The sequence below is a fragment of the Haliotis cracherodii genome, unplaced genomic scaffold (assembly GCF_022045235.1).
Source record: "Haliotis cracherodii isolate W230 unplaced genomic scaffold, xgHalCrac1.p SCAF_4, whole genome shotgun sequence".
Classification (NCBI taxonomy): domain Eukaryota; kingdom Metazoa; phylum Mollusca; class Gastropoda; order Lepetellida; family Haliotidae; genus Haliotis; species Haliotis cracherodii.
The window spans coordinates 5,830,845-5,849,313 of NW_027266297.1; the positions used below are offsets into that span (position 1 = coordinate 5,830,845).

Here is an 18,469-nt window from a genome sequence, read left to right on the forward strand (position 1 = left end):
ACACAAGAGGATCATTGGACAAATAAATCTGTGCAAAAATGCACAATACAATTCTATCACGAAGAGCCTCCACGTTAGTCAATCCATGCCCTCCTATTATGATTGGTTAATATAAGCAATCAAGGGTAGACCAAGGGTGGTGGGATCTATTGTCTGACATGATTCTTCGTGAGAAGGTGTCAATACCCTGAATATCTTGTTTCGTCCAATCAACAACACCAAAGGACGAGTACAGCATAAATATTATGGCTTTGGCTTTACGACGGGTGTTCAGCCCTGACCTCCAGGTTTTCTTAAGTCCATGTTTGTACTCTGTCCGGAGTGTTTCCTTGATATGTACCTCTGTCCCTATCCTGCATCCCAAAGTACCTTCCACGAGATGGTCAATAACTCATTCCCCAGTTTTAATTTTTTTTTATCAGTAGTGTTATTTTATATCATGGAAACATATAAAGCATGCTTTACACGTCACGTACACGGGTGGACCGGTCGTCTTAGGCACCGCGATTCGCTGTGCAGAGTTGCGTCCCTTGGGCACACCAGAAACCTATGATTGTGGGTTCGATTCCCGGTTCGCCTGGATTATGTTTTTAGGTTTGTCAGCAAAGTGGTAAACGTTACTCATGCTATCAACACTGGTTTGTGGCTTTCCTTCCACATTGAGCCGACACGCAGCGATATAACTTGAATACTGTTAAAAGCGGCGTTAAACCCAACTCACTCACTCACTCGATCACTCACTTACTCACTCACTCACTCACTCACACACTCCTAAGAAACAAAAAACATTGCCTCGAATGGCCTTGCTTGGTGGCTTGACTGAATGTATTGCGTTACTCATGCTATCAACACTGGTTAGTGGCTTTCCTTCCACATTGAGCCGACACGCAGCGATAGAACTTGAATACTGTTAAAAGCGGCGTTAAACCCAACTCACTCACTCACTCACTCACTCACTCACTTACTCACTCACTCACTCCTAAGAAACGGAAACATTGCCTCGAATGGCCTTGCTTGGTGGCTTGACTGAATGTATTGCGTTACTCATGCTATCAACACTGGTTAGTGGCTTTCCTTCCACATTGAGCCGACACGCAGCGATATAACTTGAATACTGTTAAAAGCGGCGTTAAACCCAACTCACTCACTCACTCACTCACTCACTCACTCCTTCCTAAGAAACGGAAACATTGCCTCGAATGGCCTTGCTTGGTGGCTTGACTGAATGTATTGCGTTACTCATGCTATTAACACTGGTTCGTGTGACCCAGGCTTGACTATTTACTGGCCATCGGGATGTAGTTGGTACACCGAGTCCTAAAAACAAACAAACAAACAAACTAACGACTAATAGTTGTACTTTGAAAAAACACTTTAAGGATTTACATAATGTTTGTAATACCTTGGAGACCCGGGGTCTTCAGCAACCCATGCTTGTCGTAAAAGGTAACTATGCTTGTCGTAACAGGCGAGTACCGGGAACGGTTGGTCAGGCTCATTGACCTGGTTGATGCATGTCATCGTACGCCCTAATGCGTAGATCGATGCTCGTGATGTAAATCACTGGATTGTCTTGTCCAAACTCGATTATTTACAGACCGCCATCATATAGCTGTAATAATGCCGAGTATGGCGTTAAAGAACAAACAACAAACATAATTTGCGTAAAACGGGTTTCTGTTAAAGAAATGTAAAGTGAGAACTCCTTACGGATTTCAGATCAGACAAGATCCAGTATCTCATGCTTTTAAGAGCCGACAAAAATGGGAACGCCAGGTTTAACGCTGTTATTATCCCCAGGCTGATTGTGTGATATCACAGCCCGATGATAAGGGTCGTTAGTCAGGCTTTTAGTTTCTGGTTTCCGTGGAGAAAATAACTCGATTACAGTTCGACGTAATATTCTAGTATGTATCCCACTGGAACACACATCATTATTTATTTTTAATGTTAAACAACATAAAGTCACTCACTTCACTCTTAATCGCGAAATAGACCCTGCAATTAAGTCGAACACGAAACGCCTTCCTCTTGAAACCCTTAAAACTAATTCAATTCTACCTGTGTGAACTCATGTAGGCTCGAGGTACTTACACCCCGGATCTGTTACTTAAAAATGGTCGATGACGTCATTGCGCTGTTTAGAGAGCATAACCTTGCTGTTGCGATTTCATACCTTCCTTGCAAATATCCCAGACCAGGGCGTGAGAGTGGCTGTTGTACAAGACCAGTTATTTCGCTGATGGGAAAGTCCACTTGTATAATTCCAGGTTTTAAGTAAATATACACAAATGACGTAATGGTTGGATGAGTGACGGAAAATTTAGAATTAATGGCAGTAAAGCGAAGAAACTCTTCCATTTCAAGTTTGATTGTGGGGGGTTTAAAGAAGTTCCTGTTAGAACAGCCTAAATTAACAATCACTGATTGGCTGAACACAGATTTAAACATGTTCTTGGTTACAAAGGTTGCTTTGTCTCAATCATAAATTATTTAAGCTCACGTTTCAATGTTAAGGCTCATTTAACTCACTGTACAAAGTTAGAGCAACTTAGGGTTGTCGTGGAAGATGGCTGAAGACGTAAACATAAGCACCTGACCACCCAGTAACACCCTCGACACGTTTTTGTGACAACAGAAGGTGTCAACACACTTGTGTAACAGCAGAGGGTGGCAGAACACTTGTGTAACAGCAGACGGTGACAGAACACTTGTGTAACAGCAGACGGTGGCAGAACACTTGTGTAACATCTGGGGGTGGCAGCACACAGTGTGTAACAGCAGAGGGTGGCAGAACACTTGTGTCACAGCAGAGGGTGGCAGCACACTTGTGTAACAGCAGAGTGAGTGAGTGTGTTAGGTGTAACGCCGCTTTTAACAGTATTTCAGTTATATCACGGGCTGTCAGTTTGGGCAGGTCTCAGAGTCTACCACCTCGGTGAAACCCACGAACATTGGTATGGTGCTGACAAACCTAGAATCATAATCGGGATTCGAACCCACGATCATAGGTTTCTGGCGTGCCCAAGGGACGTAACTTGTGGAACAGCTGGGGTAGGAAGCACACTTGTATAACAGCAGAGGGTAGCAGCACACTTTTATAACAGTAGAGGGTCGCCGCACACTTGTGCCACAGCAGAAAGTAGGAACACACTTGTGGTATCAGAGGGAGTAGCAGCTCTCAAAGCAGAGCATTGATTGTCTAGTCCGCCAGTTGGCAACATCCAAGGTCACCATTCCTTTTGGGAGAGATTGTAAAGCCAACCGACTTATTCTTCGATGTTTATGCTCCGATGCAAAGGGAAAATAAATCTGCAGTAATTACCCTAGAAACTGTTATTTCCTTTCCTAGTTTTAGATTTTGTAAACACGCTTGACACAAACATATATCATATCCTTCTAATTGCGTCTTACATAAAACGCTTCACCTCCATTTTGGACACTTAAGAGTTCAGCGTCAAACGGATTTCTCAACATGCTGATGTCTCGGGACAGATGATTAGGAGGAAAGTCCTTCAGATGAAAGAAGTGGAACTGGAAAATTGCATCGATTTGAAGTTAGCAGTGAGATAATTGCCTGACCTCGCAGTCCACTTCAAGTCAGCGCACAGTGCCTCACATATCACCAGTCACACCCATCACTCGCAAGCAGGGTCCCGTTCCATAAAGCGATCTTAGTGCTGAGGTGATCGTAACTCCCATACTGTAACATAGACTTTCGACAGACAGTGCTGAGATCGCTTTGTGGAACAGGTCCCAGGACATTTGAACACTGATCTTCATTTTTCACGCCTAACAACCGTCGTGCAGGACATATGGACGCTGTTCTCCCTCCCTTCACTCACAAAAAGTCGTGCAGGACATATGGATGCTGTTCTCCCACCCTTCACTCAGAAAACGCCGTGCAGGACATATGGACGCTGTTCTCCCACCCTTCACTCACAAAACGTCGTGCAGGACATATGGACGCTGTTCTCCCTCCCTTCACTCACAAAACGTCGTGCAGGACATATGGACGCTGTTCTCCCTCCCTTCACTCACAAAACGCCGTGCAGGACATATGGATGCTGTTCTCCCTCCCTTCACTCACAAAACGCCGTGCAGGACATATGGACGCTGTTCTCCCTCTCTTCACTCACAAAACGTCAAGCAGAACATATGGACGCTGTTCTCCCACCCTTCACTCACAACAACCGTCATGCAGAACATATGGATGCTGTTCTCCCTCCCTTCTCTCAAAACAACCGTCATGCAGGACATATGGACGCTGTTCTCCCTCTCTTCACTCACAAACCGTCGTGCAGGACATATGGACGCTGTTCTCCCACCCTTCACTCACAAAACGCCATGCAGGACATATGGACGCTGTTCTCCCACCCTTCACTCACAACAACCGTCATGCAGGACATATGGACGCTGTTCTCCCTCCCTTCTCTCAAAACAACCGTCATGCAGGACATATGGATGCTGTTCTCCCTCCCTTCACTCACAAAACGCCGTGCAGGACATATGGACGCTGTTCTCCCACCCTTCACTCACAAAACGTCATGCAGGACATATGGACGCTGTTCTCCCACCCTTCACTCACACAACACCATGCAGGACATATGGAAGCTGTTCTCCCTCCCTTCACTCACAAAACGCCGTGCAGGACATATGGATGCTGTTCTCCCTCCCTTCACTCACAAAACGTCATGCAGGACATATGGACGCTGTTCTCCCACCCTTCACTCACACAACACCATGCAGGACATATGGACGCTGTTCTCCCTCCCTTAACTCACAACAACCGTCATGCAGGACATATGGACGCTGTTCTCCCTCCCTTAACTCACAACAACCGTCATGCAGGACATATGGACGCTGTTCTCCCTCCCTTAACTCACAAAACGCCGTGCAGGCCATATGGACGCTGTTCTCCCTCCCTTCACTCACAAAACGTCGTGCAGGACATATGGACGTTCTTCTCCCTCCCTTCACTCACCAAACGCCGTGCAGGACATATGGACGCTGTTCTCCCTCTCTTCACTCACAAAACATCATGCAGGACATATGGATGCTGTTCTCCCTCCCTTAACTCACAACAACCGTCATGCAGGACATATGGATGCTGTTCTCCCACCCTTAACTCACAACAACCGTCGCGCAGGACATATGGACGCTGTTCTCCCTCCCTTCTCTCACAAAACGCCGTGCAGGACATATGGACGCTGTTCTCCCTCCCTTCTCTCAAAACAACCCTAATGCAGGACATATGGACGCTGTTCTCCCTCTCTTCACTCACAAACCGTCGTGCAGGACATATGGACGTTCTTCTCCCTCCCTTCACTCACCAAACGCCGTGCAGGACATATGGACGCTGTTCTCCCACCCTTCACTCACACAACACCATGCAGGACATATGGACGCTGTTCTCCCTCCCTTCACTCACAAAACGCCGTGCAGGACATATGGATGCTGTTCTCCCTCCCTTCACTCACAAAACGTCATGCAGGACATATGGACGCTGTTCTCCCACTCTTCACTCACACAACACCATGCAGGACATATGGACGCTGTTCTCCCTCCCTTCACTCACAAAACGCCGTGCAGGACATATGGATGCTGTTCTCCCTCCCTTCACTCACACAACACCATGCAGGACATATGGACGCTGTTCTCCCACCCTTCACTCACAACAACCATCATGCAGGACATATGGACGCTGTTCTCCCTCTCTTCACTCACAAACCGTCGTGCAGGACATATGGACGTTCTTCTCCCTCCCTTCACTCACCAAACGCCGTGCAGGACATATGGACGCTGTTCTCCCTCCCTTCACTCACAAAACGCCGTGCAGGACATATGGACGCTGTTCTCCCTCTCTTCACTCACAAAACGTCATGCAGAACATATGGACGCTGTTCTCCCACCCTTCACTCACAACAACCGTCATGCAGAACATATGGACGCTGTTCTCCCTCCCTTAACTCAAAACAACCGTCATGCAGGACATATGGACGCTGTTCTCCCTCTCTTCACTCACAAACCGTCGTGCAGGACATATGGACGCTGTTCTCCCACCCTTCACTCACAAAACGTCATGCAGGACATATGGACGCTGTTCTCCCACCCTTCACTCACAACAACCGTCATGCAGGACATATGGACGCTGTTCTCCCTCCCTTCTCTCAAAACAACCGTCATGCAGAACATATGGACGCTGTTCTCCCTCCCTTCACTCACAAAACGCCGTGCAGGACATATGGACGCTGTTCTCCCACCCTTCACTCACAAAACGTCATGCAGGACATATGGACGCTGTTCTCCCTCCCTTCACTCACAAAACGCCGTGCAGGACATATGGACGCTGTTCTCCCACCCTTCACTCACACAACACCATGCAGGACATATGGAAGCTGTTCTCCCTCCCTTCACTCACAAAACGCCGTGCAGGACATATGGATGCTGTTCTCCCTCCCTTCACTCACAAAACGTCATGCAGGACATATGGACGCTGTTCTCCCACTCTTCACTCACACAACACCATGCAGGACATATGGACGCTGTTCTCCCTCCCTTCACTCACAAAACGCCGTGCAGGACATATGGATGCTGTTCTCCCTCCCTTCACTCACACAACACCATGCAGGACATATGGACGCTGTTCTCCCTCCCTTCACTCACAAAACGCCGTGCAGGACATATGGATGCTGTTCCCCCTCCCTTCACTCACAACAACCGTTATGCAGGCCATATGGACGCTGTTCTCCCTCCCTTCACTCACAAAACGCCGTGCAGGACATATGGACGCTGTTCTCCCTCCCTTCACTCACAACAACCGTCATGCAGGACATATGGACGCTGTTCTCCCTCCCTTCACTCACAAAACGCCGTGCAGGACATATGGACGCTGTTCTCCCTCCCTTAACTCACAACAACCGTCATGCAGGACATATGGATGCTGTTCTCCCACCCTTCACTCACAAAACGCCGTGCAGGACATATGGTTGCTGTTCTCCCTCCCTTCACTCACACAACACCATGCAGGACATATGGACGCTGTTCTCCCACTCTGCACTCACAAAACGCCGTGCAGGATATATGGACGCTGTTCTCCCACCCTTAACTTACAAAACGCCATGCAGGACATATGGACGCTGTTCTCCCTCCCTTCACTCACAACAACCGTCATGCAGGACATATGGATGCTGTTCTCCCACCCTTCTCTCACAACAACCGTCATGCAGGACATATGGATGCTGTTCTCCCTCCCTTAACTTACAAAACGCCGTGCAGGACATATGAAAGCTGTTCTCCGTCCCTTAACTCACAACAACCCTAATGCAGGACATATGGACGCTGTTCTCCCACCCTTAACTCACAAAACGCCGTGCAGGACATATGGACGCTGTTCTCCCACTCTGCACTCACAAAACGCCGTGCAGGACATATGGACGCTGTTCTCCCCCCCCCCCCCCCCCCCCCCCCTTTCACTCACAAAACGTTGTACAGGACATATGGATGCTATTCTCCCACTCTTCACTTACAAAACGTCGTGCAGGACATATGGATGCTAGTCTCTCGTCCTTTATGAACAACAACCGCCGTGCAGGACATATCGACGCGTTGTTATCCCTGGGAAGTGCACCAGATACTACAGATCACATAATCATAATTGACATTAAGAATGTCAACATTTTTTAAAGTCAGCTCAGTTTCTTTCCCAGAAGGACCAACAAACGGTGGTACATGAGAATCAATATAATATGAATTCATAATATAATAAAAATATCAATATCAAGAAGGCAGGGGAATTGTGCAAATACATATAGGGATCAAAGGTTACAATGAAATATGATAGAAATAAAGTAACAAGAATCTCATACACGTTTTCTAACAGCTTCAACATTTTTAAAGATGGTATTGATGAATTTGGACATGTTTTTCATATCTTTTACTCTAATGCTGGAGAAAGATTTTTTCAGTTGATACATATAAGGCCATTCAGAGAGATCTTAAGGTATGTACATAGACCGCCGCTGGAGAAGAGCTTCACATCTACATAGGTAATGAAACTCGTCACCAACCACAGGAGAACTACATCGATTACACAAACGCTCCACTCAAGGGGTATCAGACCAGCGTCCAGTTTCAATTGCTAAGTTATGGTTTGTGGTTCTAAAGTGAAAGATTGGGCGATAAACGTTTTTAGGTGATAAAGATATTTTTCAAAGATTATATTTTCTTCAAACATTTTATACTACACGCCTTTAGAACTCTCAATAATTGAACTGTGCCAATTCTGTAGGAACTGGTCTTTCAATATTTCTTCGACTTTTAAAGCTAGCCATGAAGAACACAATCACGGGTTGTCAAATATTTCACCGAATCAAGTTCTTTAACATGTTCTTGACAAGAGTTGTCCATGGAAGTTTTTCAGAGATGACAGCAGCGTAGTTGATAGGTTTATATATACCAGTAATATTTGTTAATTTTGGAGTTTTGATGCCAGAATAGAATAACACGTTTGTACATTTTGTTATAGAGGTGTTCCCTTCCGAGCTCCCCATAAATCATATAGTTGCCAGTTTAAGAAATTTTAAGTGAACTTTTTCGATTAGTTTAATGCTTTCAAATGCCAAGATTTCACACCAGTACATTGTGATTGGGGAAATCAAAGAATCAAGTGCGGATATTAAACAATCCAAAGGCAAATTAATATTACGTCAGACTACGTCAGATTGCTGTTTCTAGCAGGCCCGGTTCCAAAAACTATTATTTTGGTTTTGGACAAGTTTACATTTAGTTTCCATCGTGAACAATAAGGTATGAAAATATGTATTAAAAAGTATGTCAAGTGATTGTTGTAGGTCTGCAGGGTCTTCACTGAATCAGACAGCAGCATCCGCATATAACAAAACAATAAACTACAGGCACAATATTAGATTGGTTTCGCTTTGGTAATCTAAACTAACACCTTTACTTCCTCAATTCAGTTGGAAGGACTCAATATCATTAATAAAAAGTGAAAACAAAAATGGCCAGAGACTTTCGCCTTGTCTTACTCCAATGTTGCATGGGAATATTTGATTATGTAGCACAACAGTGGATGTTATGTTATGGTACATGTTCTTTACTAAGTTAAGAAATTTACCATATATACCATAATTTAGCAATTTATACCATAGACCAGCCCTCCACACAGTGTCGAATGCTTTTGTAAAATCAATGTATACGCAACATAGTTTCCGTTTTGCTTGTTTTAAAATTTCCCTGATTGCAAGTGGAACAAATACATTGTCACTTGTGGAGACACCTTTTCTGAATCCTGCTTGGGCTGGAGTTGAAATGTTATTTATTTCTACAAACTCAGTGAACCTCGAAATAAGAATATTTGTGAAGAGTTTACCGAAACAGCTGAGAATTGTGATTGGTCTATATGAGTTTGGATCCAGGTGTCCACCCTTTGTCTTATATAGGTTTGATTATTCCCTTCAGCCTGCAATCTGGTACAAATCCAGAACTAAGTATCGAGTTAAAGAGATCAGTTAGGAGTGGTATTAAATGAACTGTAGCATCAATAAAATAATCGTTTGCAACAAAATCTAACCCAGTAGCTTTTTTTCTTTTCAGGTTCCCAACAGCGGAAAGGACTTCATCTTCAGATATTACGTTATTTCAAACATCAGTGTCGTATTGTCGATCTTCTACAACATCATCGGGTAAATCATCATTACATTGGGGTTCATTAAGGTCTTTATAAAATTCAAAGAACGTTTCAATATCAGGAGTATTGTCGGATTAAGTCATATCACTTTTATTTTGTATCGTCCAATATTCTTTTGGTGAGTATTTCCTTAGGTCACGAAACCGTTTGCGCGTTTCATTTTAATATTGTCTACACTTTTGTAAACACATTTCTTATAAGCTAGTGAGTGAGTGAGTGAGTGAGTGAGTGAGTGAGCTTTTACGCCACTTTTAGCAATATTCCAGCAAGATCACGGTGGGGGACACCAGAAATCAGTTTCCTTGTCTGTGATATACAAGGTGTTATTATTTACAAACTCAAATGTGAAGTTATTTACATAATCTGATACAGATTCCTTATCTGTAATATTCAAACAGTTATTATTTACATATTCTGATTTTCAGTTGTTTACACAATCAGATACATTTCCTTTGCTGGGATATTCAAAGAGTTATTATGTACAGTTTCCAATGTGGAGTTGTTTACACAATCAGATGCAGTTTCCTTGTCTGTGATATTCAAAGGGTTATTGTTCACAGATGCAAATGTGAAGTTATTTGTACAGTCAGATATAGTTTCAGCGATAATCAAAGAGTTATTTGCAATTTCTACTGTGGAATTATTTCCACAATCAGCTTCACCCACTTCTGTGATATGCAGACAGATGGCATGTATAGTCACAACACAATCAGCTTCACTCACTTCTGTGATATGCAGACAGATGGCATGTATAGTCACAACACAATCAGCTTCACCCACTTCTGTGATATGCAGACAGATGGCATGTATAGTCACAACACAATCAGCTTCACCCACTTCTGTGATATGCAGACAGATGGCATGTATAGTCACAACACAATCAGCTTCACTCACTTCTGTGATATGCAGACAGATGGCATGTATAGTCACAACACAATCAGCTTCACCCACTTCTGTGATATGCAGACAGATGGCATGTATAGTAACAACACAGCCAGGTGCAGTTTTGTTGATCATGGGATCACTGTTTCCAGGTGAGTGATCCTAGGCTCGTGTACTGGGGAACATGCATGGGGATAGGTAGCTTTAGCATCAGTGCAGAGTACATGCACATTCAGTTCTCTGCCGGCCCTCTTTACTAATAATTATATATTAATGCGCACATTCAAGAAAACTTGCAATGTTTAGGTAATGTTTGTGAGAAACGAGAATAGGTTTTTCGACGACAGAACTTAAGAATGACATATATGATAAAGAGGTTGGAAGGAACATATCTTGCATTTTGAACAATGTATTTAGCGAGCCTTAACTTCGTGATAACCTCTATGTAACGTTGATGACATTCATCACGAAATTAATGATTATGTTTTGATTGTAGTAATATCACTAGGGACACATAAAAATACTACTTCTAATTTCGATTTCATTGTCTTCATACTAATTGTATTAAGCTTCCCAGACCCCCCCCAACTCCCTCATATACAATGACGGGCACCCCCTCCCCATCCCCCATCCCCCCAACTCCCTAATATACAATGACGGGCACACCCTCCCCATCCCCCATCCCCCCAACTCCCTATTATACAATGACGGGCACACCCACCCCACCCCCCATCCCCCCAACTCCCTAATATACAATGACGGGCACACCAACCCCACCCCCCATCCTCCCAACTCCCTAATATACAATGACGGGCACACCCTCCCCACCCCACATCCATATCACTTAAAGACCCGAGAATTTGTTTTTCTTCGTTTCTGGTGTGTTCGAATCGGTTCTTTCACTGATCAAAGCTCATTGTTTTGGTATTCAGTCATTTTGTTTGCTTAAAGTATTGTGGGATAATATTTTTTATCTTTCCAGTTTTATGATATATAAGTGAGACATAAAAGAAAGGCTTAAAACCAGAAGGAAACAACACATGCGCCAGACAGTTGAGTGCGTAAAAGGAGGATTCCAATTCTGAGCTAGTTCTTCACATTGGCATGTTTTCTTACGATCCTATAACCGCTATGTTACATATATTTTTCAATCAAAGAATCTTTGTCGTCCATCCAGGCAAAGTAAATGAGCGATCAATGTTACATAGGCAACAAATTGCCAGGGAAGATGTCGAAACTGCCAAGTTTAGTACCCCATCACTGTCTAGTGCCAAGAAGCCTATTCTGTTTAACCCTACAATTGGAGTTGAAAAATAATCTTTTAGAATTATCATGATCAAAACTTACAATATATTTGAATACGCTTTATATAACGGTAAACATGTTTTCAAAGTGACGTGCCGTTGTTTATCTCTGAAACCCTATTATTGCACCTGTATTAAATTACAGCCAAGACGTGGAATAATGTCTATTGTTATCAAAGATATGAATTGTTCCATGCAATTTCAGTAGGTACACATTACATGGAAATCGCTTTGAGGCAACCATGGAGAAATAGATGACGTCATGTAATAAGAGCCCGGATGTACGGAAATGTTATGTTGGGTCTCTGACAATGAGGGAAGAACCACGTAGGGTTCTATTTCTTTCACTCGCGTCTAACGTGCCGCCCACACGCATCTCCTGGACAAGAACGCTGAAACAGTCCTCCCTGGCTTCATGCAAGAACGTGACCTAAACAACAGGCGTCTTTTCACGTAATAATCTAACGGCATGGTTGAAGTAATTAGAAACCAGGAACATTTACGACCGTCAGACAATTTGTATTGAACATGGCACGGGCTGTTCACGTGAAGCTGGATGTTAGCGCGGTCTCTGAGAAGAACTCTGAAACAAAACTAAATCCTTGCCTGCTTCTCGAGACAAAGCAGCATGTGAACGAAGCAATGTAAGAAGCTACTGCTTGGTTAAAGTATTGAATATAGGACTTAAAATCCGCCAGCCATATTGTATTGAGCATCACACGTACTGCCCATATTAGCCTTGCTCCAAGTCTGTACTGAATGATAAGTCCATGGATGCATAGTTATGCTATCCTTATAATAGGCACGTCTAAATAAGCGAATAGTACCACAGTGGGAATAAAATCTTTCTTTTCAATTTTCCTTTTCAATGCAAAACAACACTCCGACTACTAGATCTCTCCATCTGTGAGTCTGGGAGAGTGTAGGTTAAAATCTGGTATTATTTTGCCGAGAGGTGTGTATTTGTAGGAAAATAACAGCGTTGAAAGTGCCTGGTAGATAAGGCAGCAGACACAAACCATCTTGCGACCAATATCAACATGGGTGTCTCTATGTAAACCCGCCTTTCTCAAGTCTCTAGTGATGCCAGTCTTTAAAGGGACAACATGGCCCTATTATTTATATGACAATCATTCCCGAAGAGACTTGTGCAAGTCTATGTCCACATGGGATCGGGATGTGAGTGATGGGGATGGCGTCTCTGACAAGTGTTCCACTGACCCCTAAACCCCCCAGCTAGAACGCTGTATTGACCCCCCTGCTGAAAGACTCCCAAGTCCAGATGGTGATTACTCATCGACTCTTGATGTTCTGAGCTTCTCATGCCTGGCACAAAACAGATCAGAATGCCGCGCAATACAACCCACTTATCGTGCTAATGTTCTTGAAGCAGAACTGTGTTCTGTGGTCAGAAATATTCCATCTGTATCACGCTAGTATGTAACTTATCGAGTCTGGATTACACAAACCAGTGGATGATACATGACCAGCGATCCAAGCCTTGTGGCTACCATGACAACAGGGAACCACCAAACAAAGCGACCTTAGCATTGCGACTGTCGTACTGGACAATTACAACTAGAACCGTGGCACATAGGTGGATCTGGACGTGGGACAAAAGTGAGGTGAGGTGAAATGGGGTTTAACGTCGCGTCCAAGATTATTGCACTTATATAGCGACGTGCATGCCGCAGTTTAACATGAATACCCCACCCAGACACAGTATACTGACTGAGCCGACCAGTCCTTTTTTTAGCCCCTTAATGCCGAGCGCCAGACAGGGTAACAACAAGTACCATCTTTTAACGTCTTTTGGTATGACGCTCTCTGGGCGGACGCTCTACCACTAGACCACGGAGGCGGTCTGGGACAAAGGCGTCTCTGGTTTCTAAAACTACTGATGCGGGTATACGTCGACAGGTGAGTCAGATACGGTGAATAAAACATGTTTTTAAAACTCATCACACATCCCAGTTCAATATCGACATCATAAGTAGGTTTTATTTATCCGCCTGAAGCAAACACAAATGTATACAATCAATACCGACCCAGATTTCACTCACAACCAGAGAACAAGCTCCTAAAGGTTGTGTACACCAGACGAGATCTGGCACTACCAACATATCAACAATGCCAGCGTTTGCACCGATAATAAAAACGCAGAGTTTATTTTAAAATTCTCTGTGCAAAACACGTGTTACTGATCACCTCCAAACGCAAGTGATAAATCTACAAATTGTAACCAAACACTATTCATGCTGTGGGCGACTCACACTGACCGGCATCGCGTTCATGCCAGCCTTGGGCTTTGCAATTAAAAGTGACGTCATGAAATTATTTAAAGCAGGCCTTGTTCACTCCTCAGTTGGTCTGGAGTTTCTAAAAGATCAGTTGCACTTTTAAACAGATGACCATCTTCGGGAAAAAAACTTAAGTGTTAGAGTAGGAGGCCGCCTTAGCCATCTTGTCCTCCTTGGTGGTCTGTGCTCCTTGATGGTATGTCCTCCTTGGTGGTATTTCCTCCTTGATGGTATGTCCTCCTTGATGGTATGTCCTTTTTGATGGTATGTCCTCCTTGATGGTATGTCCTTCTTGGTGATATGGCCTCCTTGATGGTATGTCCTTCTTGATGGTATGTCCTCCTTGATGGTATGTCCTTCTTGATGGTATGTCCTCCTTGATAGTATGTCCTTCTTGATGGTATGTCCTCCTTGATGGTATGTCCTTTTTGATGGTATGTCCTCCTTGATAGTATGTCTTTCTTGATGGTATGTCCTCCTTGATGGTATGTCCTTCTTGATGGTATGTCCTTCTTGATGGTATGTCCTCCTTGATGGTATGTCCTTCTTGATGGTATGTCCTTCTTGATGGTATGTCCTCCTTGATAGTATGTCCTTCTTGGTAGTATGTCCTCCTTGATAGTATGTCCTCCTTGATGGTATGTCCTTGATGGTATGTCCTCCTTGATAGTATGTCCTTCTTGATGGTATGTCCTCCTTGATGGTATGTCCTTCTTGATGGTATGTCCTCCTTGATGGTATGTCCTCCTTGATGGTATGTCCTTCTTGATGGTATGTCCTCCTTGATAGTATGTCCTTCTTGATGTTATGTCCTCCTTGATGGTATGTCCTCCTTGGTGGTATGTCCTCCTTGATGGTATGTCCTCCTTGGTGGTATGTCCTCCTTGATGGTATGTCCTCCTTGAGAGTATGTCCTCCTGGTGCTCCGAAATACCAAAATGCTGCAAGTTCAGCACGTGGCGGCTGTAATTTCAATGATAAAATAGAAAAATCACTTGCAGTTCAAACTTTGATTTCACTTGGCTGAGAAACGGATGTACAATGCTAACACCCCGTTCAACCCCTGTCGTATCATGCATTACCTCACACAAATAACTTAATAAAATAATGTCTGATTTCAATGGAGTCATTGTCCTCCCACCACACATCTTCAGTTAAAAAAAAGGCACACATCTTCAGTTCAACCTCACGCCACACATCTTCATTTCAAAACCACGCCACACATCTTCAGTTCTAAACCAGGCCATACATCTTCAGTTCAAAACCACACCACACATCTTCAGTTCAACACCTCGCCACACATCTCCAGTTCAAAACCACGCCACACATCTTCAGTTCAACACCTCGCCACACATCTTCAGTTCAACACCTCGCCACACATCTTCAGTTCAACCTCACGCCACACATCTTCGGTTCAACACCTCGCCACACATCTTCAGTTCATCCTCACACCACACATCTTCAGTTCAACCTCATGCCATATATCTCCAGTTCAAAACCACGCCACACATCTTCAGTTCAACACCTCGCAACACATCTTTAGTTCAACACCTCGCCACACATCTTCAGTTCAACCTCATGCCATACATCTTCAGTTCAAAACGTCGCCACACATCTCCAGTTCAAAACCACGCCACACATCTTTGGTTCAACACCTCGCCACACATCTCCAGTTCAACCTCACACCACACATCTTCAGTTCAACCTCACGCCACACATCTTCAGTTCAACACCTCGCAACACATCTTCAGTTAAACACCACAGCACACATCTTCAGTTCAACACCACGCCACACATCTTCAGTTCACCACCACGCCATACATCTTCAGTTCAACACCTCGCAACACATCTTCAGTTCAACATCACAGCACACATCTTCAGTTAAACACCACGCCACACATCTTCAGTTCACCACCACGCCATACATCTTCAGTTCAACACCTCGCAACACATCTTCAGTTCAACATCACAGCACACATCTTCAGTTAAACACCATGCCACACATCTTCAGTTCAACACCACGCCATACATCTTCAGTTCAAAACCACGCCATACATCTTCAGTTCAAAACCACGCCACACATCTTCAGTTCAACACCACACCACACATCTTCGGTTAAACACCCCGCCACACATCTTCAGTTCAACATCACAGCACACATCTTCAGTTCAACACCAAGCCACACATCTTCAGTTCAAAACCACGCCACACATCTTCAGTTCAACATCACAGCACACATCTTCAGTTCAACACCAAGCCACACATCTTCAGTTCAAAACCACGCCACACATCTTCAGTTCAACACCACACCACACATCTTCAGTTCAACACCACGCCATACATCTTCAGTTCAATACCTCGCCACACATCTTCAGTTCAACACCACGCCACACATCTTCGGTTAAACACCCCGCCACACATCTGCAGTTCAACACCACGCCACACATCTTCAGTTCAAAACCACGCCACACATCTTCGGTTAAACACCCCGCCACACATCTTCGGTTAAACACCTCGCCACACATCTTCAGTTCAACACCACGCCATACATCTTCAGTTCAAAACCACGCCATACATCTTCAGTTCAAAACCACGCCACACATCTTCAGTTCAACACCACACCACACATCTTCGGTTAAACACCCCGCCACACATCTTCAGTTCAACATCACAGCACACATCTTCAGTTCAACACCAAGCCACACATCTTCAGTTCAAAACCACGCCACACATCTTCAGTTCAACCCCACACCACACATCTTCAGTTCAACACCACGCCACACATCTCCAGTTCAACACCTCGCCACACATCTTCAGTTCAACACCACAGCACACATCTTCAGTTCAACACCACATCACACATCTTCAGTTCAACCTCACGCCACACATCTTCAGTTCAACACCACAGCACACATCTTCAGTTCAACACCACAGCACACATCTTCAGTTCAACACCACAGCACACGTCTTCAGTTCAACACCACAGCACACATCTTCATTTCAACCCTACACCACACATCTTCAGTTCAACACCACAGCACACATCTCCAGTTCAATACCTCGCCACACATCTTTAGTTCAACACCACGCCATACATCTTAACTTCAACACCAAGCCATACATGTTCAGTCCAGTAACATGCCGTGCTCAGACCGGCGTTGGGGTTACCCTCTGTTGTACTCCAACCACCACACTACACATCTCCAATCCAACACCATGCCATGACCTGCGAAAGTCAGTCTCTGTTGTCCTCCAGAACATTAGCGGATTCTATATACGTCTATATAGTCCTCGTTCTAAGGCATAAAAACCGTTTATTGTATCTTTATCGCCGAATGTAATTGAATATTATTTCTGTCAATTCCAAGTTGTAATCCCATGTGGACTGATTTCACAACACCGGCGTTAGTTTTAGTGGGAAGACAAAGGACACAACCTCCCCTACCCCCCTTTCCACCCCCGCCATCTCCCCACAGACTACTTTTGTTGATGACATAAGCACATTACTGGGATGACGGGGCTGTTTTATCCTGTTTGTCTCCCACAGAGGTATTGTCCCGGCGGGTTCGCCATGATGGCCTCCTCATTACCAGATATCGAAGTGATGGCGTGAAAGTTTGGAGTCGATATTTGGAGAGAAACGTCAGTTGTTTAGTTGCTGCGATTGTTTTTGCATTTTTTTCGCAAAATGGTTTTGAAATTCTCCCTCGAGATATTCAGTCTCATAAATTGCATTGCTTCGACAAACATTCTCTACTTGTTCACCGTTTGTGGTTTCTTCATTGGGACGTGACGCATTCTCTTCTGCTGGGTGTGTATTTGGCTCAATTATATTCAAATACGCCATTCTCCTGCATATAGAGAGCCTTGTGTTTAGGAGGGAATCGCTTCTGGCTATCAAACATTCACCAATTTCGATTCAAGTCTGATCTATAGACGCCATGGTTGACAGGTGCGATAGATTCAGTATATACACCAAAGTTTGATTTCCAGCTGAAATATGTGATTGTGTCATCATATTAGAATTTTGTTCAATAACTTATGGAATATGAGTACATTTTACCCAAGGCGATCAATATCTCTTGATGTCGCATGCACTGTTCATTGTTATTAACCAACCACACCTGCAACGTATTAACTAGCTTAGAAAGTCTTGGCGTTACTTGTCGCAGGCGATTTTACAAATATCAATATTTTCAGATCACGTGCTTATATTTTAGTAATTTTTCAGACAGTGCTTATATAAATTCGATAACGCTTGAAAAATAATAATT

General features: G+C 44.0%; 1 protein-coding gene across 1 annotated transcript; it reads right to left on the minus strand.

The window, feature by feature from the left end:
• Positions 1 to 14,350: 14,350 nt before the first annotated feature.
• LOC139478435 (uncharacterized protein FLJ40521-like) lies at positions 14,351 to 17,993 on the minus strand. The gene is made up of 2 exons (XM_071260892.1): positions 17,953 to 17,993; positions 14,351 to 15,158 (listed from the first exon to the last, which is right to left on the minus strand). Exons 1-2 carry the CDS (start codon positions 17,991 to 17,993, stop codon positions 14,351 to 14,353), a joined length of 849 nt encoding a protein of 282 aa, XP_071116993.1.
• Between the last annotated feature and the right edge of the window lie 476 nt (positions 17,994 to 18,469).